The sequence below is a fragment of the Loxodonta africana genome, chromosome 5, assembly GCF_030014295.1.
Source record: "Loxodonta africana isolate mLoxAfr1 chromosome 5, mLoxAfr1.hap2, whole genome shotgun sequence".
Classification (NCBI taxonomy): domain Eukaryota; kingdom Metazoa; phylum Chordata; class Mammalia; order Proboscidea; family Elephantidae; genus Loxodonta; species Loxodonta africana.
The window spans coordinates 155,982,263-156,004,903 of NC_087346.1; the positions used below are offsets into that span (position 1 = coordinate 155,982,263).

Genomic DNA, 22,641 nt, shown 5'->3' on the forward strand with positions numbered 1-22,641 from the left:
ACAGGGTGGCTCTCCAGGGTCTTGCCTCTGGCTTGGAGGGAGGGTGTGGCCCTGGCCAGCCAGCCTCAGCCCAGGGTGGGTGAGGGGGTGCAGGTCATGGCCTTGGATACCTGCTCCAGCTGGCAGGCATTTCTCCTGCAGCTCACACCACCGGCACCTTTGCCTGGACTACAGGGTTAAGTGTCCCCTAATTTAATAGCTACAGGCTCAGGCAGAGGACCGGGACAGGTAGCCGTGAAGCCGGCCCTCTCTGAGGGGTTGCCCACCATGGCCCACCCTCCACACATGCAGAGTCCAGGCTCCAGGATCAGTCAGGGCCTTGGGGCTCCCAGGTGCCCCACCCCTCCCCAAACATCAGGCACCCCGAAAGTTGCACACAGAGACCAGGAGAGCCAGCACAATGGTGATGCCCAGCACTGTATTTGTCACAGGTATAAATTACTGTTACATTCAGGAAGCTACACGGAACAGGGTTCCAGTCAGTGCAAGTAGTCAGCGGAGCTGCCCGCCACCTCAGTCACAGCCTGTCTGGGTGCAGACAGACGCATTAAATATAGGACAAGTTCACTCTGACCGTGATTTACAGTTTGTAAGTTCACATGGCACTGTGGCTCGCAAAGCTAACACAGACCACACCACGACAAACCCGGTGGAGGGGTTACAGATAGCATAAACACAGGCACGTGCAGTCGCTGGAGGCACACAAGCGAGCGCTCCGCCACAGAGCGGCCTCACGATGCGTTTGTGTGGTTTTGGTAGAAGCATGGTAGGGATGGGGCAGGGGACCAGTCCTACACTGAAGGCATTGCTCCTGGGTCAACCCGTAGCCATCCCTGAGGCTGAGGCCCACATTCAGGCAAAGTGCCAGGCCAGTGCCCCAGCCCAGGGGAGCCCGAAGGCTGTCCCCACTGCCCTCACCACTGCCAGTGCGAGCCTGACTTCAAAGGCAACGGGACAACCTGTCCCGGGGAAATGGGTGGGCACCTTGGAAGACCTCCCAGGTAGGTGTGCTGTTGTGCATCCGCCCCTGTGGTCCGAGTTCCTGGGAATCACCCCCGGGGGGCCGTCTGCTACAACAGTGCTCCCCCCATTGTGGCCTGACGGGCTCCACCGTCCCGGGGATGTGCACCTTGGGTGGGCCAGGAGCCAGAGGGGCGGTTATGCACTGAAGCCCAGAAGCGCCGATAGAGCACAGAGCCGGCCCTTGCCATGCGGCTCGCTGGCAGACAGGCATGTGAAGTACGTAACGTGGACCCAGGTGACTATAGCTATTCAACACACTCAGTTTCTTTACACCACAGCCGCCTCTGAGCTCCAGGCCCCAGGGGCTGTTGGGCAATGGCGGGCCCTGCATCAGGTTCTCTTCTGGTGACCTCCACCTGCTCTGGACACCCCACCGGGGGTCAGGAGGGGCGGCCACTAGGCCTGTCCCTAACAATCCCTGCCCACCTGCTCCTGGGCTCAGACCCACACTGCCACCCGCTGGCGGGGCTGCTTCCTGCCAACCTTAGGACCCATGGTGGAGAAAGGTCCCCTCTCCCCAGGCACAGCCTGAACGTCCAGGGAGCCCAGCCCTGGCCTGCACAACAGACTGGGAGAGGGCACCTGCCACACCTGTCTGAGGGCCAGCACGGGGTCTCTTCCACTCCCTCCCCCGCCCCCCCAGGCCGCATGGCGATAAGGAGAAGCACCCTTCCCCAAACAGCCTGCCACTCCGGTGCGTCCTGCCCACCACACCCACCAGGGCCTGGGCGTGCCTCTGGTCAGGAGCTCAGGAGACAGACTGAGAGGAGGCCGGGGGGGCGGCAAGGGGCAGATCTCAGATGAAGTGACCTAGGGGGCAGCTGGCAGCGCTGCCACACCTGCCCGGAGCTGCAGGGGAAGCTGAAGTGTGGGCCTCCACAGAGCCGACCATCCCAAGGGCCATCCAAGGCAATGCCCAATGGGCACTGGATGAGGTGAGGTCCACTGGCTGCCTGCATCCTGCGAGGGGCTTGAAGGCAAGGGGGGAGGTCCCATGTCTGACACCAGGCCTGCAGCTCGGCCCCGCCGAGCCCTGTACAGCCAGATGGCAGCGGCTCCCCTGCAAGGCACAGGGCACGCATGTTACCAGCCCAGCGGCCTCCACATGACACAGTGCAGGATGAGGACTGGGATGGAGAAGTCCCCAGGCCTGTGGTCCCAGGAAGACAACAGTCAGGACGAGGCTGCTGCTCTGGAGGCAGGGCAGGACGGGTGCAGGCCAACTTCCTGGCCCTCCTCAGCCTCCCACAGCCACCTCTATTTGGTGTCCCCCTCCGGGGCAGGGAATGTGTCCACTCGGGCCTCCTTGGGGCCGCCACCGGCCTTCCTGGGCTTCTGCTTGGACTTTTTCAGCATGTGGACCTGTCACAAGGCGGGAATGTCAGAGGGGCTCAGGGCTCCTATCAGCAGCCGAGGGTCTGGGCCACGCGTGTGTGGATGGCTGACACAGCACCAAGGACACTAGAATGTTCAACCCATTTTCCCAAGATGAGAAGTGAAGCTTAAGTGACTTGCAGCTAGCAGGAGAAGGCTGGGCTCGTGCTGTCGACGCACAACGCTGTCCAGCCTCCGCACACCCCTCTTCTCTGGGGCCAACGGGTGCTCGTCTACCGAGAGGCAGTACCCAAAAGAACTCAGCCGTCCCTACATGGTCCTCATGACCTCCCACGCCCACCCCCAGCCTGCCCCGCACCGAGCCCCCCTCTGCACTGGCTCCCTGGTCCTGCCCACCTCACCCACCAGGCCCAACGTACCTTCGGCCCTGCGGCCGAGATGATTATGTGGCCAGGGGCCTGGACCCAGGGCTCGCCATCCACCTGCACAGGGATGGCCTTGAGGAGCGTGACACGGAAGTACGAGCCCTGGGCGATGCGGATGCCAGAGCGGAGCCCGCCTTGGACCTGACCCTGGGGATGGGAGAGGGGCAAGCTGGGTCAGCCGGAGCCACAGCATGGCGTCGGGGTGGCCCGCCCGCCTGCCCGGCCGCTCACCATGTGCACGACGCCTGTCACCCCCACCACCTCCAGCAGCCCATCGTCTATGCGCGGCTTCTCGAACCTCGCGTCGTTGTCGGAGCCCCACAGGTCGGCCCCTGAGCCCCAGCTGTGCAAGGAGGAGAGAGCGAGGGCATGGCCCAGAGGCAGAGACTCAGAGCCCTGCCCAAGACCCTGCCACAGGGAACCAGAGCAGACCCTTCGGGGGCGCCCCACCCCACCCGCACCTGGGGATGTTGATGAAGATGAGGCCCTCAATGCTGGGCAGCTCCACCTCCTGCTGCTCCACCTGCAGCCGGATCTCCTTGTGCAGGCTGCGTGAGTGACTGATTTTCTGCAGCCCGACCCGCACGTACACACCCTTGTTATGGAACCTGCAAGTGGGGTGGTAGACCTGCTGTCATCAGGCAGCTGCCTCTGCTGTGCCTGAAGCAGCCCCTGGGCGCCAGTCCCCTGCTCCACCAATCCCAACTGGTGAATCCCCCAGAAGTATGCTGCCCCTGGGGGGCAGCCCCTGCCCTGCCTGAGGAAGCCCCTCAAGCTCTAGCTCCGGCTCCTGTGGTACCTGCTCGTGAACTTGCCGGGCTCCTCCTCGCGTGCCTGGTGGAAGTCCAGGCTTAGCTCCGCGTCGATGCCAATCCCACAGTAGTTATTCATCTGTACAATCTGGGGACGAGCCACTTTATCTCCCTGGACTCTGGTCACCGCACACCAGGTCCTCTTGGGCTCCCCAGAGGTAGGTCTAGCCACCTCGTCTCCAATCCAACTCCTCTGCTGTTGCCAGAGCTGCCTTCTGCCTGTGGTTACTTCCCTGTTTGATCCCACGTGGCTCCCTAGCACCCCAAGGGATGGCAGCATGCAACATGGCACACCAAGGCTCTAACCAGGCCTGGGCATGATCACCAGCGAGCCCTTCCTTCCCTGTAAACGGGGATGGCAGTGGCGCCTGTGCTAGTGTGGCGGGGGAGGAGCATTCCAGTGGGCATGGTGAAGGCACACGGCAGTACCTCCTGCCCGTGCCCCACCGGTACCTTTGGGGGCTCCACATCGGCCACGCTGTTCTCCGTGCCACAGGCCTCGTGTGCGTCCAGCAGGATGGTCCAACGGTCCATGAGCACAGCGTCAGCCTCATCCACCGACACCAGCACCGAGAAGGGGTCCTCTCCACTGTAGCCCGCCCCCCAGCGGAGCACTCGGCCGAGGTCATTCCCTGAGACAGCGAGATGAAGAGTGACTCCCCATGCCCACCCACGGGGCAGGTCTGAGGGTCGGCGGGGACAGAGACCACCATGGGGCAGAAAGGGTCTGAGGGGACTAAGACCACCACGGGGCAGGTGTGAGGGCAGGCAGGGGCAGAGATCAGCACAGGGTGGGCCTGGGGACCAGCAGAGATGGAGGCCACCACTGGACAGGTGTGAGGGTCTGCGGGGACAGAGACCACCAAGGGCCTCAAGCAAACCTCGAGGGCAAGAAAGGACAAGTCCCGTGGCCCACACCCCCACCCCTGGCTGCGCCCACCTGTGCCCAGGGGCAGGATGGCCACAGAGGGCCCTGGGCAGGCCAGGTGGTGGCGTATCTCCTCCAGGGCACCAAGCACCCAGCCCACAGTGCCGTCTCCGCCGCACACCAGCACCCGGAAGCGGGGGGCCTGGGAGAACACGTGGAACCTGGCAGTGGGGGAGACAGGGCATGTCACGCCACCACCCCTGGGAGTCAGCCCACCCCCACTGAGGGGAAGGGGGAGGGCAGGGTCTCAGGGCAGAAGAGGCCTCCCCTTCGCCACACCCTCAGGCTCCTGCTACATGGAGGGCTGAGGATCCCAGCCTGACACGCAGTCACATCCCATCTGCCCACCTGCCTACCCCCATGTGCCCTGGCCCCACCACACTCACCCAGGGAGAGGACCCCCATTGGTCAGCTCAAAGACCTGGTGAGGATTCAGCAGCTTCCGGAAACTGCAAAGCAGGTCTCGGCCCTTGAGGCCTCCACTCTTGGGGTTCACAAACACAAGAAGGGGGCAGCAGTCTGGGGGCAGCTTCATGTGCTGACAGACGAGAGCTGGGTTAGGGCAGGGGCAGGGGCCACTGAGACCACCTCCCAACCAGAGATGCCAGGCAGGGACTGCCTCCCCTACCAGGGCTGCCAGGCAGTAACCAAGTGATTGCCCCCATGACAGGTAATGATGGAGTGACCACCTCTCCTGCCAGGCAGTAACTGAGTGACCACCCCCCTTCCCAGGGCTGCTGGGCAGTTACCGAGTGACCACCACCATGACAGACAGTGACCGAGTGATCGCCCCCATGACAGATAGTGACCAAGTGACCACATCCCCATGTTGGGCAGTGACCAAGTGACCATGTCCCCATGCTGGGCAGTGACCAAGTGACTGTGTCCCCGTGCCAGGCAGTAACTGAGTGACCGCCCCACCTACCGGGAAGCGACTGAGTGACTACCCACCCAGCCCAACTCCCAAGCGCCCGCCCCCCAACTCTGGGCTGCCCAGGTCAAGCCAGCACTCTCCAAAGGAAGCCATGGCCACACCCTCACACGAGGCCAGGCAGGCCATGTGACCAGCCCCACCTCACCACTGATCGCTCGGGCACCCCACAGGCTGCTGGCGGCCCCGGGGACAGGGTGAGGCAGGTGGGCCAGGCGGCACCCGCTGTGACATGGGATTTTATAGAGCCGCTCCCACCCAGGCCCACCACAGCCCAAGGCCAGAGAACCCAGGCCGCAGGACCCCGCAGGTGAGGCCTGCCCCTTGTGGACCCACCTGCACGTGGAGGCCCAGGCGCCCCGCCTGGCCGCGCTCACACAGCACCCCTTCCTGCGCCACCCATGCAGCTACCAGGAGCCACATGGCTCCCTCAGGCCTGGCAACCAAGCCCAGCATATCATCATCCTTCAGAGTGCAGGGCTCAGTCCAGAGTGTTGGTGCATGCCCAGGACAGACAGCAGGGCCAAATCCCTACAATGGTGGGGACCAGGGCTAGGGTCCTACAAAGTGCTATGGCTACGGGAGACAGACAAGCCGGGCTCAGACAGAGGGCAGATGTCAACGGCACACGGCTCTGCCGTGGCTTGAGACCAAGGACACACTGGGGATGTACTGGGGGCACGCTTTGACCACATGGCAGCAGAGCTGCCCCAAAGTCAGGACTTACCCGCTCACCCACGTGCAGGCAGCTAACGAAAAGACAGAAAACGTGCACTGGCACTGTGGCCCAGCTCTGCGTGGAGCCGGGACCCTCACCTGCAGCTGCGCCCTCAGGACAACGGGACTAACCGCTGTCACCAGGTAGGTGCCCACCTACTCCAGGCAGACACAAACTCCTTCTGCTCTAATTAGGCTTCTCCTGGTCTGGGGTCAGGGACAAAACAGCCAGGAACACCTTAGGCCATCAGGGCAGAGGAGCCAGTGGTGGCTGTGGGGCAGGGCAGGGGTCCTGGGTCTTCCTCCAGGCAGGTCAGGTATTTAGGATGTGAGTGCCACCTACTGGCCAGAGGCGGCCTGTGCACAGAGCTGCGGGGCCCTTGGTCCACCAGGTGAGAGGAGCCAGTACCCAGTGACCCAAGAGGACAGGGGCCCAAGAGGATGCTCACACGTGGTCACCAATACACACATGCCCCCCACTGAGGAGGTCACTGCAGGTGCAGAGCGGGAAGCACTCTGTCCCTGTGGGGTCAGGGCCTTGAGCCGCTGCTCCCACCCTCTGCTCTGGGCAGTTAGTCCACCATGTCCTCACAGAGCTGGCTATCTGGGCAATCGGGCTGGGCTTGGCCACTCACCCGCCAGGCAGCCTCAGGCAGGCGGCTCGCCCCTGACCTCACCCCCTCAGGGTACAAGGAGGGTGACAATGTTCTTCCTGGACTGGCAACACTGGGTGGCACTGCCCAAGGGCCCAACAAAGGTGAGGAAAAGATAGGTCTGTCCACTGAGGCCTCCTGAGAAAGTGAAGGTGTGCGGACCGGGATGGAGACTCCAGCTTCCCCACTTGAATGTCTGAAAACCAGCTGTCAGTGCAGGTTGCTGGAGGCACACTCGGGGCCCCCACCAGGCACACTCGGGGCTCACTCACCAGCACGTCAGGGAGCACCAGGGCTGTCAGCGGGCGGCCCTGCACGGCTGTGTCCTTGACCAGCATGTACAGCCGCTCAGCCTCCGCAAAGCAGGCAACATCCAGCACCACGGCACCTGCATAGGTGGGCCATGAGCTCCAAAGCAGGGCCTGTCCACACAGGGGCCCAGACTGGGGCCTCGGCCACCTCCCGCAGCCAAAAAGGGCCAGTTTTGCCCACAGCCAGCTCAGATCAGGCCACCCAGGGAGACCATACCCAGGGTCTGTACCCTACCTGCCCCAGGAAAGCCCTGTCCCCTCCTCCCTGTCCCTCAGGAAGAGCCTGGGGTCACTGGCCAAGCCCAGGGCTACCACAGGGCAGTGACGGGGCACATCTGCCGAATAAGCATGGGTGGACAGAGAGAAGCCACAGGAGGTGTGATGGGACAGGCAGGGCAGGCAGCCCTCCTCACCACTGTGCCCACCCCAATGGAACCCTGCCCCACTGGGAGCTTACATCCTGCCTGCTGGGGCCCACGACGGTCCAGGGCCTCCTGGGTCAGCCTGAGGGGCAAAACCCACCCACAAGAACGGAAGGGTGCTGGTAACAGCTGGGGTGACAGTAGGTGGGGGCGCAGTGTACTGTTCTCCCACCTCTGCGTGGGTTTTAAATTTTCCATAACAGAAGACACAAACCCACGGGCTGAACTGGTGTTGGCACAAACGTTTCCTGAGCAGAGCCTTTTTAGCAAGAGGGTTACAGTGGTGAGCCCAGGATAAATGCCAGGCAGCTGTGAGGACCCCCTGGGGTCCCCAAGATGGAAGTCATCCAGGCTTGTCCATCAAAACCAGGGAATGACGTTCAGTCACACCTGAGCTCCGGCCAGCAGTGCTCACCTTGCGAGGGGTAGACATGACTAACAGCTACCACGTCAGCTGCAAAGACAGACCTTGGTTAGGGGCGCCGGGCTCCACGTGGCTGATACGGGCACCACTCACCCTGCAGCCCACATGTCCCCCCCGCCGGCAGCCCTGCCCGGTCTGACGAGCCACCCCCCCTCCCCACCACCACCATGTTCAGGGCCTACCGACACTGCCCAGCAGGAGCAGCTCCCTATCAGGACCCACGCCCCCCCACAGCACTCCCTGACTCCCCAGGGCCAGGGGCGGAGGACTCAGAGGTGGGCACCAGACAGGAATGGCCAAGGAGGCTGGCAGGCACAGAAACCTCCTGGATGAGGGGCACTGGCCTGAGCCTAGAGGTGAGGACAAAGTACCTGGCCCCGGCTCAGGCAGAGCCAAGGAGGACAGCAAGGGCGACATCCAGGGGAAGGCAGGAATGGACAGGGCATTGCAGTCCCCACTGCGGGCCATTTGGGGTCCCCCCACCTCCCCAGGTTCCCAGACAGGCCAGAAGGGCCCACCTTTAGTGCCCACAGCCTCCTGTAGCAGGGGGCCATACTCCTGGGAGGCAAGGCCAGGTGGCAGGCCACCGATGAACAGGGAGACGTGCGGCACCACAGCCTGGCTCTCTGCCACATAAAACCGCGTCTGGCTCATCTGCCGCAGGGACGTCTGCAGGGGGAGGACACTGAGAGCCAGGCACCAGCAGACATTCCCCACCACCCTCCTTAGTGCTCTGCATGCATAAAGGGGCACTGGGAGGTTCCCCGGGCTGGACTGAGCTACAGTGAAAAAACAGTGAGGAGACAGCAAAGGGGCTTCCTTCCACTGTACAAGCCCCTTCCCCTCGCCAGTGGGGACCTCAGGGAGATCCATGGCACAGGACGCCACACGGCCAGGAACAGATGACTGTACAGACCAAGCGGAAACGGCCCAGCCTCAGGGCCGGAGGCAACAGCCCTGCTGCAAGCCCGCTGTCCCAGCCACAGTGGACACGTGGCACAGAGGGCAGGTACCACAGCCCACCTGGACCTGGGGCCACCAGTGTGGGGAGGGGGATGTGCCCACAGCAGGGGCGGGGGTCTGTGGGATGGCGTCCACACTTACGGACCTGCCGGATGTCCCGGAGCCGGTCCAGCAGGGGCTCCTCGTCTGCCAACACCGTCCGCTGAACTGCAGAGCAATGGCACAGCCCCGTCAGCATTGCGTGTCACCGCCCCAGAGAACAGCGTGCACCTCCACCAATGGCTGTTCCTAGCCCTAGGGCTCCCAGGACTCGGGGCCCAGTGGGTCAGGAGATTGGGTGTGGCCCGCAGGCCTGGGCATCCCCCAGGAGAAAAGCCCCAAGGCCGCGGGCCCAGACGCACAGGGCCCCGGGCTCACCTTGCCGGCTGCCCATGAGTACCTCTACCAGCTGGAAGCTCTCGGGACTCTCGGCCTAGGGGCAGAAGGTGGGGTGTCAGGCCTGCCCCCAACCACCCCAGGACACCTGCAAGGGCACCCAGACCCGGGCCGGGAGCGAGGCCTGTCCTGCTGCCCACAGAGGCCCCCAGACATCTGCACCTGGCGTCCGAGCAGCGGAAGCACCTCCAGCACCACCGTCCGTGAAGTGCTCTGCGGGGTCACACGGATGGACACGCAGGCCACACCTACCCTGCAGGGCAGACCCTGAGACTCAGGACGGCACAGCCCACCACTCATTCCCCTCCCAATCCCGCCCAGCAGACCCAAGGACAACAGGGACCCCTTCCCTCTACCCTCCCAACCCGGCCCAGCAGACCGTGGGACTTGGCCTGGGGTCTCACTTGAGCCAGGCAGGGTAGATCCTCAGGACCTCCTGGGTGCGGGGCCGGGCACGGATGATCCAGGCCTCAGGCACAGGGTCTCGGGACCCGGGGCCTCGGCTGCCCTCATCCCCAGCAGCCCCACCAGTCCGGGCCTTTCCTCGGGCCCCACTCTCGCCAGCCTGTTCAGGCGGGGGAAGCGCCTGCAGCTCGAAGTCGCAGGGGTCCTCGCTGACGTAGTATGCCCGCAGCGCAGCCTCCTGCCGGATGGAAGGAGACTGGGCAGGCAGGCCAGACCCCATGCGCAGAACCCGCCCAGGGACGGCGTCCAGCCAGCAGCCCTCTGTCGGGCCCCTCTTACCAGCACCTCCTCGCTCCTGGCAAGGCGGGGGACAGTGACAAGACGGAAATGGTTGCGCCGCACAGTGTCATTGCCGTCAAAGATCTTCAGGGTCTGCTTGCCTGGCCGGAGGTAGGTGCTCATGAGCCCGTGGGGCAGGGGCACAGGGCGAGCACTAGTGAGAGGCACTTACTGGACTCCGGAGACGCCAGCACCTCCCTGCCTGGGCCTGCCACGGCACTTCCGTCCACGCTGTCGTCCCCCTCACCTGTGGGGAAGGCCAGACACACAGCTCTGCCCATCCACACTGGGGAGAGGGATGCGCCAGCCTGCCCAAGTCCGGGGCCCAGCCCAGTTCTCAGGCCACAGTCCTGCTGTGGCACCGTGGGCTCTCCCCTGCTCCTGCCTGCTCCCCTGCCCCCCATGAGCCCTGTCTGGCAGCCACACCGTCCTCCCACAGGACACAGGGCCCCACTGCCTGCCCACAGGCCTTACCTGGGTCTGGGGCTGGGGTCTCGGCGATGCGGAAGCAGTGCATCTTGCTGAAGTTGCGGGACACCAGGCTCACGCAGGCGGGGGGCAGGATCATGCTACGCAGGCGCCCGAACGAGCACTCGGGGGTGATTGCTGAGGAGCAGACTGGGTGGGCCTGGGGGTGGCAGGGCAACAGGCTTCAGCTGGGGCCTGTGGGCACCGGCGGCCAGGGTCCAGGCTGGCCCCAGGAACCGCCTCCAGGCCATATCAAGCACCATGCCCTGAGCTCACCGCCCCAGACCCCAGACCGAAAACACCCCGCGAAAGCGGCCTGCCAACCCCACAGGCTGGAGCAGGGCAGAGCTCCCTGGCTCTCCACTGTCAAACAGGAAACCCACGCCAGAGGTTCAAAGACAGCTCACTGCAAATGGGCTCAGGAGGGAGGGTGGCCTGGGGGGCATTCCACATACCCCGCCCCATCTCTTCCCCAACCTGGAGGCCACTCCACTCAATGATCCCCACTCCGCCCTCCCTGCCCAGCCCCCGCCCCCACCCAGAGGTCACACTACTCAGGCACCCCCACCCTGCTACCCTGTCTGCACCTGGAAAGCCCACCACCGGCTGCCCTGCCCCACCCTCACCTGGAGGCCGCACCACTAAGGGACCCCCACCTTGCACCCTGCCCATTCCTGGAGACCCCACCCCTGCTGCCCTGCCCAGCCCTCACCTGGAGGCTGCACCACTCAGGGACCCCTACCCTGCCCCCTCCTGGAGACCCTACACCCTGCTGCCCTGCCCAGCCCTCACCTGGAGGCTGCACCACTCAGAGACCCCTGCCCTGCCGGCTCCTGGAGACCCCACCCCCTGCTGCCCTCCCCTGCCCTTACCTGGAGGCCGCACCACTCGCAGCGCAGGCCAGCCAGCATCTCTGAGGAGCCGCATGTCTTCCGGCAGACGTCGCAGCGTGCACCCGAGGACAGGTTCCCCTCCCGCCAGTGGTGGTGATACGTGTCCTGGGGAGGGGTGACGTCAGCTGGGCCCCTCTTGGCACCCCCCACACCCTGTGCCCCGGCACTCACGTGGTCCTGGTGCCCGTCCCGGTGGCAGTGGCGGCAGTCGCTGCAGGCGAAGGGCACACAGTCGGGGTGAACGTGCAGCTCACACACTGGGGGGCGGGCAGGGTTAGGGGCTCTGCAGCACCCCCACACCTTGGCAGGCCACGGCCTCCTCCATGCCAGCCTGCCCCCGCCGCCTCTTACTGCTGGTGTGACTCAGACCCTACCACCCACCACCCGGGTCATCCTATACCTGGGCCAAACGGGGCTGCTCCCTCCTTGACCTCTCCTGGTCTCTCCCTGTCTGCCTGCTTACCCATACCCCCAAGCCCCCTGCCCCTCTGGACCCTGCTCCCCACAAGCATTTCTGAGTTACTCGCTGCCCCAGCACAGCCTCAGGATCACCCCACATCAGTTACTGACATGGGCTGTGCGCCAGGGCTGGTCAGCCCCCCAGGTCACCCCTCCATATCCCTGCCGGGACCCTGGGGGAGGGCTGGACCACCTCGGGCAGCAGAGACGAGGACCCCCTCAGCAGTACCTTCGCAGCGGAGCGCGGGGGCCTCCAGGCCCTTGCGGCAGACGGCACAGAACCTGCGCTTGTAGAGCCCCCGGGGGCCGAAGCAGTGTGCCACTGGGACCTGGCGGGAGCCATGTGCAGCCTCAGAGGGTGGCCTCAGACACGTCCCTGCCTCCCCCACCAGCCACCACCCCACCTGCCAGCCCAGCACCCCAAGTCCCACACCCTCAGATGGCTCCTGCCCACACCACCACACCTATCTGCCCAACTCCTGCAGCCCCCCATGCCCTCCCAAGCAGTCCTTCAGTGTGTAGACCCCATGGCCCCTTCGGGGGTCCAGCTGGGGCCACCCCGCCCCACCCTGTGTGCACACCCCACACAGTGCTGCCCCTACCCTGACTGCTCAGGCAGCCCCTCCCGCCCATGACGCCATTCCTTCCTCCCTCCCACCTGGAAAACTCGAGGCCTAGCCCTACTGTCCCCCAGCTGTCCTGAAGCAGTTGTGTCCCCCAGAGGCCTGCTCTCCAGGACTCATTGGAGGTGCAAGCCCCCTTCAGCTGCCTTGCTAGTCCAGGCCAGGGACAGGGCTCTGTAACTTCCAGACACATGCTAAGCACATGGCACAGGGAGGGAGGCCACCATACAGTGGGTGGGCAGTGCTGGGCTCAGGGCCCACCTGAGAGGACCAGGGTCACAGGCCAGAGAGAAAGGAGGGGAGTGCGGAAGCTTGGGGACCCACACCAGTGCCAGAGGCTTATCCACCTGGCCATTTGTCTGCACCTTCATGCCTGGGCCCAGGCCGCCACCTTCTCTGCCCACCCTTGGCCACAGCCCCACCAACTCAGGCGCCTCCTCCACAGAGCCAAGAAACCTGCCCAGAGTATCACCATGAGCAGGCAGCCCATGGACGCACCTGGTGGCCATCAATGTCTGCCTCCAGAGAAGGGCCACCCACGCACACCTGGTGCACACCCAGTCACCTACATGTACTCTGGCCTCTGGAACATGGCTTGGAGACCAACACCAACATGGTCGGCCTCACTGCATCGAACACTGCTGGGGACAGCACCTGGCACCCCTGCCAGCACGGCCCCCTCCCCAAGACCAGCAGCACCTCAGGGTGCCAGCTCTGGACAGAGGCCCCAGGGCCCTCAGGGAGTCCACCAGTCCCTGTTCAGATGCCCCCTGGACCACTGCTGGTCTCAGCCCCGCCCACGGCTGGAGGCCGCCCACTTCAGTGAAGCTACCCACAGTGGCCTGGCACTGCTCTTCCCCACTTCACAGATGAGAGGGCAGTCCCCGCCGCACAGCCAACACCAGCGCACAGTGGGCAGGGGCCAGCCCAGACGTGACACGGACGTGCAGCCCTGCCACGGCTCATGATGTGTTCAGATCCAAGACAGTGACCCCGAATCAAATCGGGCTCTGGGGCTGGCTGCAGCTTACAGGACATACAGTGATCAGAGAAACAGACAAAAACAGGAGGTGGACACTACAGGAGGGTCCGAGGCAGAGGAGAAGCTGCTCTAGGATAAAGCACACATCAAGGTGATGACCAGACACCACCGTGCACGCTGGCAGACCCCAACAGGAGCACCCAGCTTAAAGGAAACAAATCAGGGAAAGGGGGAAACAACTCGACAGGAGACCAATCAGGGATGCTGTCACATACGTTAACGTGACAACAGCACTGTCGTTATAAAACGTCCACTTGTATCAGAGACACAGGGCGAAGACTAAGGAAGTAAAGAGACATACTTTGGAAATACTGCAACAACAGCACACAGACAGACAAGGCAAAGGTAGCAAAACTTGACTCTTTCTGAAGCAGAGCCGAGAGGCTTCAAAAATTCCCCATGCTACCTTCTCTGCTGTTAAGGGTGGCGGAGAAAGTTCAGAACACAAGTATTTTTAAATGCAAACCTAACTGGCTAAATAAATAAATGACGATCCATCCACAGAGTGGAATACTGATCAGAAGAGCAAGGGCCCCCAACACACTGACCAAGGACCAGGGTCCCCAACACACTGACCAAGGTGAAGGCCCCCAACACACTGACCAAGGATAAGGGCCCCCAACACACTGACCAAGGATGAAGGTCCCCAACACACTGACCAAGGATGAGGGTCCCCAACACACGGACCAAGGACTAAGGTACCCAACACACAGACCAAGGTGAAGGCCCCCAACACACTGACCAAGGTGAAGGCCCCCAACACACTGACCAAGGACGAAGGTCCCCAACACACTGACCAAGGTGAAGGCCCCAACATACTGACCAAGGACCAGGGCCCCCAACACACTGACCAAGGATGAAGGTCCCCAACACACTGACCAAGGTGAAGGCCCCCAACACACTGACCAAGGTGAAGGCCCCAACATACTGACCAAGGACCAGGGCCCCCAACACACTGACCAAGGATGAAGGTCCCCAACACAATGACCAAGGTGAAGGCCCCCAACACTGACCAAGGACGAAGGTCCCCAACACACCAACCAAGGTGAAGGCCCCCAACACACTGACCAAGGACAAAGGTCCCCAACACACTGACCAAGGACGAAGGCCCCCAACACTCTGACCAAGGACCAGAGTCCCCAATACACTGACCAAGGACAAGGGCCCCCAACACACTGACCAAGGATGAAGGTCCCCAACACAATGACCAAGGTGAAGGCCCCCAATACTGATCAAGGACGAAGGCCCCCAACACACTGACCAAGGACAAAGGTCCCCAACACACTGACCAAGGTGAAGGCCCCCAACACACTAACCAGGGTGAAGGCCCCAACATACTGACCAAGGACCAGGGCCCCCAACACACTGACCAAGGACCAGGGCCTCCAACACACTGACTTAGGAATAGGGCCCCCAACATACTAACCAAGGACGAGGGCCCCAACACGCTCGGCTTGCTGTCCCCCTCCGGCACCTTGACACACATGGCAAACATTCACACAGGCTCTCTCTTACAACTGTGAAGGAGACAGCAAAAGCCAACAGTCCTAAAACTCCATTGCCTACCCCCAAAAGGGGACACATGGCTGCTGCCCAGGACACCAGGCTAGAATGAACACAGCTGAGGGCGGGACCCCCTGGGTGGCAGTGCTTCCCTGGCGGGCATGAACCTCTCTCCCTGTCCAGCCTTCCAGAAGCTTCCACTGCTATCTGTAGAGGGTGAGGCCAACGGCCCCTCCCACCTGAAGCTGCTATGAGGATTAAAGGGGTAATGAAGCGGGGCACTCGGACGGCCCCCAATGTCAGCCCCCCTGAACATCAGCTACCATCTCCACCACGCACCTCTGTGGGCTGCAGATGGGAAATGCACCCCGTCCCTAGGGCACCCACAAAGAAGGCTGGTTGCTAAGACCTCCTCAAGCTCCCTTTGCTTTTTTATTTTAGTTAACACTTTTTCTTTTGAGATACTTATAGATTCCCAAGCAGTTGTGAAAAATAAAAGACTACAAAGAGGTCCAGTGTACCCTTCATCTAAGTTCCCCCAGTAGTGTTGCTGCTGGGTGTCATTGAGTCGATTTTCCACTGACAGGGGCCCCGTGTGACAGAGTAGAACTGCCCCATAGGGTTTTCCAGGCTGTAATTTTTACCAGAGTAGATCGCCAAGTCTTTCTCACGCAGAGCGGCTGGTGGCTTTGAACCACTGACCTTCGGTTAGCAGCTGAGCGCTTGACCATTGCGCCACCAGGCCCCCAATAGAAACATTTTCCAAAACTACAAGATCACAACCAAGATACTGACATTGAGACAGTCATGACACAAAATGTTCCACCCCTACGAGATCCCTCCTGGTGCCTTTTATAGCCACACCCACTTCCCCTCGCACCCCACCTTTCCTTAACCCCTAACCAGCTGCAGTCAAATAGACTTTGATTCACGATGACCCCATGTGTGTAAGAGCAGAACTGCTCCGCAGGGCTTTCGATGGCTGATTTTTTGTAAGTAGGTCACAGGCCATTCTTCCAAGGTGCCTCTGGGAGGACTTGAACTTCCAACCTTTAGGCTGGCAGCCAAGCGCATTAACCATTTGCCCCGTCCAGGAATCCGTGGCAGCCACTAATCTGTCCTCCACCTCTGTAACTCTGCCATTTCCAGAAGGTTCCCTAAGTGGAATCATACAGCGTGTAACCTTTGGGATTGGCTTTCTCACTCAGCACAGTTCCCTGAGGGGGCAACCTGGCTGTTGAGCATATCCACAATTACCGCAGAGTAGTACCCCATTTCCTATGCGAGCAGGTTGCTGTGAGTGGGAATCGACTTCACGGCAATGGCTTTGGTTTTCTGGGTTGATTCCATCTCTTTACTTTTCAACAACGTACAGGACAAACCTTGCGGCATTAAGGTGGATGGCAAATATCTCAGCACCATGACGTAGAAAAGAGCCGAGCTGCCTGCCAGCCCGCCGACCAGCACTCACCCGGACCAGGCTGGGCGCCACACATGCACACGGGATTTTCATGTGCTTCAGACACTTCTCGTGGGACATGAAGTTGCAAACTGTGGGAACGAGAGCTGTGTGAGTTCACCACCCCCCCCCCGCCCCCGCTCCGTCCCATCTGACAGCTCCCACCACATGGAGGAGCCCCAGCCAGCAGGATGCACAGGCAGACAGACCATGCAATAGGCCGTGACTCCCATCGTGGTGAGGACCACTCTGCCAGAGGCCGATGGGAAAGGCAGTGCTTGCGGTGGGTGCGTTGGTGCAGACCCCCCTCTCCGCCACTGCCACTGTGAATAATGGGGAAAGCACCCCCACCACCTCCTCCGTGTAGGGGAAGGGCGGGCGAAGAAGACTGATCCTAGACAGCTCCATACACACACACAGTAACACAGCTCTGGGTCTGCTCTGACTACCATCACACACACACACACACGCATGCACGCACGCATGCACACACGAGAACACACACACAGTAACAGGGCCCTAGGCCTGCCATGTCCATCCTCAGAGGCAGGCTGGCTCTCCTCCCAGCTCTCTGTGAGGACAGCCCCGGGGCACTCATGAGCACTTCACAACTTTCTGTATTTCTAAAATCCCCCAAAGCAGCTTTGAGGCAGGAACGCCCTTCTCTTCACTCCTCCCCAACTGCATACACCCCTAATCACCCCTCCCACACACTGTGGGCCGTGCCCAAGGCAGGCAGGTGACCTGGCCCAAGGAGGGGCTCACAGCAGCCACCAGCCACTGCCCCAGCCTGGCCCAGAATACAGGAACCCCTGCCTCCCCAGGTGGCGAGCACTTACACCCCCACAACCTGCACAGGGCCCCAGGGGCAGCACCTCGGCCAGCAGCCAGTGCCCATCCCCATCGCACCCTTCTAGTCCAAGATGGGGCCAGGGCAGGGTCACAAAGCCTCACCCTTCTGCTCATAGGGAACAAAGGCTCAGCCACAGCAGGACCAGGAAAGGACAGAAGGGGAGAAAGGGGGAGAGGGAGGGAGGGGGAGGTGGGAAAAGTGGGAGAGGGAGGGAGAGGGAGGTGGGAAAAGGGGGAGAGGGCTAAGGTGGGGGAAAGAGGAGACCAGGTGGGGGAAGAGGGAAGAAAGGAGACAAGAGGGGAGGGAGGTGGAGATGAGGCAGCAGAAAGGGGGAGGGAAGAAGTGTGGGAAGGGGAGGGGAAGGGAGTGGGCAGCGAGAAAGAGGAGCTGGGAGATGTGCACATGCGGTGGGATGGGGCTGGGCCCAGCAGGGAGGAGACTGGATGGACAAGGCTGCAGGAGGCCAGGAAGTAGGGCAGGTCTAGGGAAGGACAGGCCTTCCAGAAGACAGGCAGGCTCCTCGGACAGGCCACCCTGCAGGGAATGTCAAACTCTGCCCCCAGCCTGCTGCCGCCCCAACCACCAGTCCCTAGAGAGGCAGACAGAAGCTTCTTCACAGCCTTGCTCCACAGAAAACTTCCCCAAGTGGGGAGAGCTTGGAGGAATTGCCCTCCCCCTCAGCTTCCTCCCCCCAGCACCCTATACCAGCTCTGCTGGTAACAGCAGCTGCAGGCAGGCGCCGGCCTGGCTTCCTCCCCTGGGACATAGAGATAATGCTGGCCCTCGCTACCCATGCCCCACATCCTGGGTGCCCCCACTGGGAGAAGGGCACTCCTTCCCACACCCTTGCCAGGCACCTCGGCTTGCTGAGACTCACCCACTATTCTCTCCAGATGTGGGAAGAACACCCCGATGGATGGCTGCCCTGTTAACAGCCTCCAGCATCCCCTCCCGAGTAACAAACCCAGACTCCTTGATGAGCTGCTTAGGGGATCCTGAGTCCACTGAGACCTAGAGCCCTACCTGCAGAAGGTCATGCTTGTGAGAGAGACCCAAGTCCTGGGGTCTAGCCTAGACCTAATGCTCTACTTTTACCACATCTCACCCTCTGCAGGGGATCCTCGGTCTAGCCTCAGACCTGGAGATCTATCTTCTGTAGGGGGCCTGGGCTCTACCTCATACCTAGAGCTCTGCCTTTACAACTTCTCAACTGTGCAGGGGCACCTGGGGTCTAGTCTTAGACACAGAGTTCTACCTTCTGTAAATCTCACCTCTGCAGAGGGTCCTGGGTCTACCTTATATCTGGAGCTCTGTTTTACGCACCTCACCTGTGCAGGCGGTACTGGGTCTAGCCTTACACCTAGAGCTCTGCCTTCACACTTCTCACCTGTGCAGGAAGCCCAATGTCTAGCCTCAGACCTAGACCTCTGCCTTCACCACCTCTCACCTGTGTAGGAGGCCTGGTGTCTAGCCTCAGAACAGGGCCCTGCCTTTACTACCTCTCACCTGTGTAGGGGGCCTGGAGTCCAGCCTCAGACCTAGAGCTCTGCCTTATGCACCCCTCACCTCTACAGGGGGTCCTGGGTCTAGCCTCAGACCTATAGCTCTGTGTTATACACCTCTCACCTCTGCAGGGAGTCCTGGGTCTAGCCTCAGACCTGGAGTTCTACCTTCACTACCTCTTACCTGCACAGCGGCAGCTGGGATCTAACCTCAGACATAGAGCTCTGCCTTCCGTAACTCTCACCTTTGCAGGAAGTCCTAGGTATAAACACAGACCTGGGGCTCTCCCTTCACCCCTCTCCCTTCTGCAGGTGGCCTAAGGTCTAGCCTCAGACCTAGAGCTCTGTCTTCACTTCTCACCTGTTCAGGGGGCCTGGAGTCTAGCTTCAGACCTGGAGCTCTGCCTTCACCACCCCTCACCAGTACAGAGGGCCTGAGGTCTAGCCTCAGACCTAGAGCTCTGCCTTCACCACCTCCTGTCAGTGCAGGAAGCCTGAGGTCTAGCTTCAGTCTAACCTTCTGTACCTCTTCTGTGTCCAGGGGGGCCTGTGTATAGCTCAAACCTGGAGCTGACTCTGGCCTACCTGCCCCATTCTCCTCCTCCTCCTCAGATGACCCAGCCAGTACACATGGGCGGGGACGGGCAGTGCAGCGTTCCTGATCTGACGGAGACCAGGGGGCCATCCCCATGCTCAGATGGCCAGGCCACCTCTTGAAGCCCAGGGGCCCAGCTTTCCTTGCAGTCAGGAGGACCCCCCCAGTTCCACTGTAGCCAGGCAGCCCCCTCTACCCAGGCCCTCAGAGCCGCCTCTGCAGGCCCCTCCCCGGGCCATGTGTCCATCCCCAGAGCAAAGGCCTGTCTTCCTGAGAGAGGAAAAGGTTCCCCACCTTGTCCCACCTCCAGTCCCGGGGCAGGACACAGGAAGTGCCAAATGCTCACTGCATGTCACGCTAGCATCCCCTCCCTCCTGCACAAACACTCAGATCCTGCCCAAGAGCTCCTCCTCCACTGGGCAGCAGCCTTCCTCCCCCCCCCCACACCTACAGGGACTGTGGTCTCCTGGGCTTGGCAGCCTGGAAGTGCAGAACGGACTAGGAGAGACTTGGTCCACAGGAAGCATGCACGCTGCCCGGCCCCCAGAGGAGACACAGGAGGAAAGGGCCCTCCTTGCCAAGTCCAGCCTACTTGGCAGCTGGGTGGGGGCTACGTCAGGGCACGCCGCACCTAGAGATGACAGGTCCTGGCCCGGCCGGCCGGTTCTCCAGGAGGCTGAGCCTGGGCAGTGCCAGCACTCGGCTCCTCTGGGCAGCAGCGTGCCATCAGGGGCACCGGCATAGCAGTGGGTGGCCCAGACGGACCAGCTCTGCCTCTCACAGGCCCAGCTGCTGGGAGTGAAGCAGGACACTGGGACTCACCCTTCCTCCAGTCACTGCAAACGCTCACCCGCCCCTGCACAGCCCTGGCGGCTTCTCCCCGTATGATCCCAACCACGGTGCTGCATTGTGCACAGCACTGCCCTACTTCCCGGAGAAGGAAGCTCTGCTGAGCCAAGAGCCATAGGTCACAATGCCTGTGCAGGCCCCACACACCCCCAGAACGGGGCAGGCCCTGCCATGCTCTCTCTGATCCTGGGCACAAGGAGGCTGCTCAGTGAACAGAGACGCCGAGGGCCAGCGGTGCCGGCAGCGGACCCCCTCCCACGCCCCCCACGCTGGACAGCGGCGGACACGAACACCTCCGTCGGGACATTTGGGGCCCAGCCCGGTTTTGCCCGTGCTGCCAGGGGACTCTGATCTGGGGAGCCCGTTACTGGGAAGGGCAGGGTCAAAGGTAAGGTGTCCAGTCTGGGATGGGCGAATCGGGGCCGAAGGGTGGTGTTTGGGATGGGGCTCTGGGGCAGGAATACGGACGCGCCCTGGAGTCGGCTCCCTGGGGCCCCAGCCTCTGAACAAGGTCACCGGGGCTCTGATGGGGTTGGTGTGGGGTCCTGGGGCGGGCTGGGGTCCTGGAGGTCCCACACGGAGGGGGCCGGCGGGCACAGTAGAGAGTGTGGGGAGCTAGGGTCTCCTTAGCAAAGTCGGGGGTCCTGGAACCCCAGCACCAGGGAGTGCAAGCGGCGCGGGGCGGGGGTCGCGGGCCTCACCGTCGCACAGAAAGCCGGCCAGCCCCCAGATGAAGTCGGAGCAGAGGTGACAGAAGGTGGGCTTGGTGAGCGTCACCTTCCGGAAGCTGTGGCCCAGCGCAGCGGCGGGGGCCGGGGGTCTGGCCCCAGCCCGCTCTGCCCCGGGTCCCGGCCGCGCGCGGCCTCCGCCGCCCAGCACGGGGCTGGAGGCCGGGCTGCCCGGACGCGGGGAGCCGCCGCCGGGCCAGGTGCGGGCCCCGGGCTCGGCTGCCGCCGCCATCCCCCGGCCCCGCGGCCCCGAGCCCCGAGGGGCGGCCGGGCGAAAGGCCGGGGTCCGAGCTGAAGGCGCTGGGACGCCGCCGTCGCTCCGCCGCCTCCCCGCCCGGGGCTTCCGACTGCGCCTGCAGCCACTGCGCAGGCGCGCTTCCCGCGGGGCGGGGGCGGGCGACGGGGCGGGAACTGGGGCGGGGCCTGGGCGGGGCCTGGGGGGCCTGAGGACCGAGTCTTGCCAGACGGGGCCGGGCTGTCGGGGGCGGGGTCTGAGGGAGGCGGGGCTTGTGGGTGGGCGGGGCCCGCCCTGCTTAGGTGTCGGGGCTCTGGGGGTGCGTGGGCCGGCTTGGCGGGCAGGGCCCGAGTAGACTGGTCCCGGGTGGACTTCGTGCGGTCACTGTGGCCTCAGGTCCCGAGTCTGCGCCCCACTCCAGTAGGACCCGGAACCGGGATCTTCCCGCACGCGGCCTCCAAGTCTGACGGAGGCGTTTGCACCTGCAGCGGCCAGGCCTGCGGCTGCGCAAACTGACATCTCTCACCTGAGGATCCCGCTGCCTCTCGCCTGTGCGCGGGAACCCCCGTGGGCCGACGGCCTTGCCCCGGCTCTCCCAGGGGGAGGGCGAGGAGGGGGTGGGCCAAGCCCTACCCTGGGCCCCCAGAGTGGCGTCATGGGGGACGGACCCTGGGAGCCCAGTGTGGGGTCAGAGGAGAGGGAGGGACCCTGGGACCCTAGCGTGGGGTCGGGGGGGGGAGGGGTCCTGGGGGCCGGGGATTGGAGCCAAGGACCGGCCAGGCCCTGCCCGGCTTGTCTGGGGATCAGAGGAAGAGCGCGTGGACACAGCTCCCGTTGAAGGGTGTGCCTCCCCCGCACCCCCTGCCGGCACCAGCCGCCCTCGCGCCCACGGTGCCCGGCTGGGCGCGGGAGTCTGTGGACAGCGCCGGGCGTGGGGCGGCTCGGTCCGCGCTCCGGGACACGCTGACAGTGCGGTGCGCGCAGCACCCCGAAGCGCCCGGTGACTGTCCCGCAGGCATCTCGAAGCCTCCTTGTCCCCATGAGCGTGACCTTGTCATCTCGCCTTCATCAGGCGACCTTAGCTCTCCAGAGCCAGGCCGATGCTGGTTTGTTAAAGGGATCCCACAAGACCCATCGCCTTGCCGATGGAGGGTCGAGGAGTACGGAATCCCTCCCTCCGAGCCCTAGCCAAGTATTTCCGCTGACCCCGGCGGTTGTGTCATGACCCTCAGGCCTTGTCCATCCTCCGCGTGGACAGGCGCGCCTTCCACGGAACTTTCAGTTCTCGGTGAATCGCTCCGAGTCCTGC

The 22,641-nt window shown here is 62.9% G+C and overlaps 1 protein-coding gene across 1 annotated transcript; it reads right to left on the bottom strand.

Annotated features, from left to right (window-relative positions):
• Positions 1-399: 399 nt before the first annotated feature.
• On the bottom strand, positions 400-21,329 carry DGKQ (diacylglycerol kinase theta). The gene is made up of 23 exons (XM_064286103.1): positions 21,071-21,329; positions 16,583-16,662; positions 12,173-12,272; positions 11,656-11,741; positions 11,464-11,589; positions 10,598-10,751; positions 10,296-10,370; positions 10,124-10,224; positions 9,784-10,022; positions 9,542-9,632; positions 9,362-9,416; positions 9,090-9,151; positions 8,500-8,650; positions 7,973-8,011; positions 7,097-7,212; positions 4,910-5,061; positions 4,536-4,684; positions 4,049-4,227; positions 3,583-3,683; positions 3,245-3,391; positions 3,015-3,126; positions 2,778-2,930; positions 400-2,385 (listed from the first exon to the last, which is right to left on the bottom strand). The coding sequence occupies exons 1-23, from the start codon at positions 21,327-21,329 to the stop codon at positions 2,281-2,283; spliced, it is 2,832 nt and encodes a 943-aa protein (XP_064142173.1). The 3' UTR covers positions 400-2,280.
• Positions 21,330-22,641: the final 1,312 nt, after the last annotated feature.

What these genes read in the sequence shown, in the direction of transcription:
- DGKQ (XM_064286103.1), bottom strand. Translation starts at nt 21,329, where the DNA reads ATGGCGGCGGCAGCCGAGCCCGGGGCCCGCACCTGGCCCGGCGGCGGC. An exon ending in GGGACGGGCACCAGGACCAC is followed by an intron (nt 11,590 to 11,655) that starts GTGAGTGCCGGG and finishes ACCCCTCCCCAG; the next exon opens with GACACGTATCACCACCACTG. An exon ending in TGACAGGCGTCGTGCACATG is followed by an intron (nt 2,931 to 3,014) that starts GTGAGCGGCCGG and finishes TCCCATCCCCAG; the next exon opens with GGTCAGGTCCAAGGCGGGCT.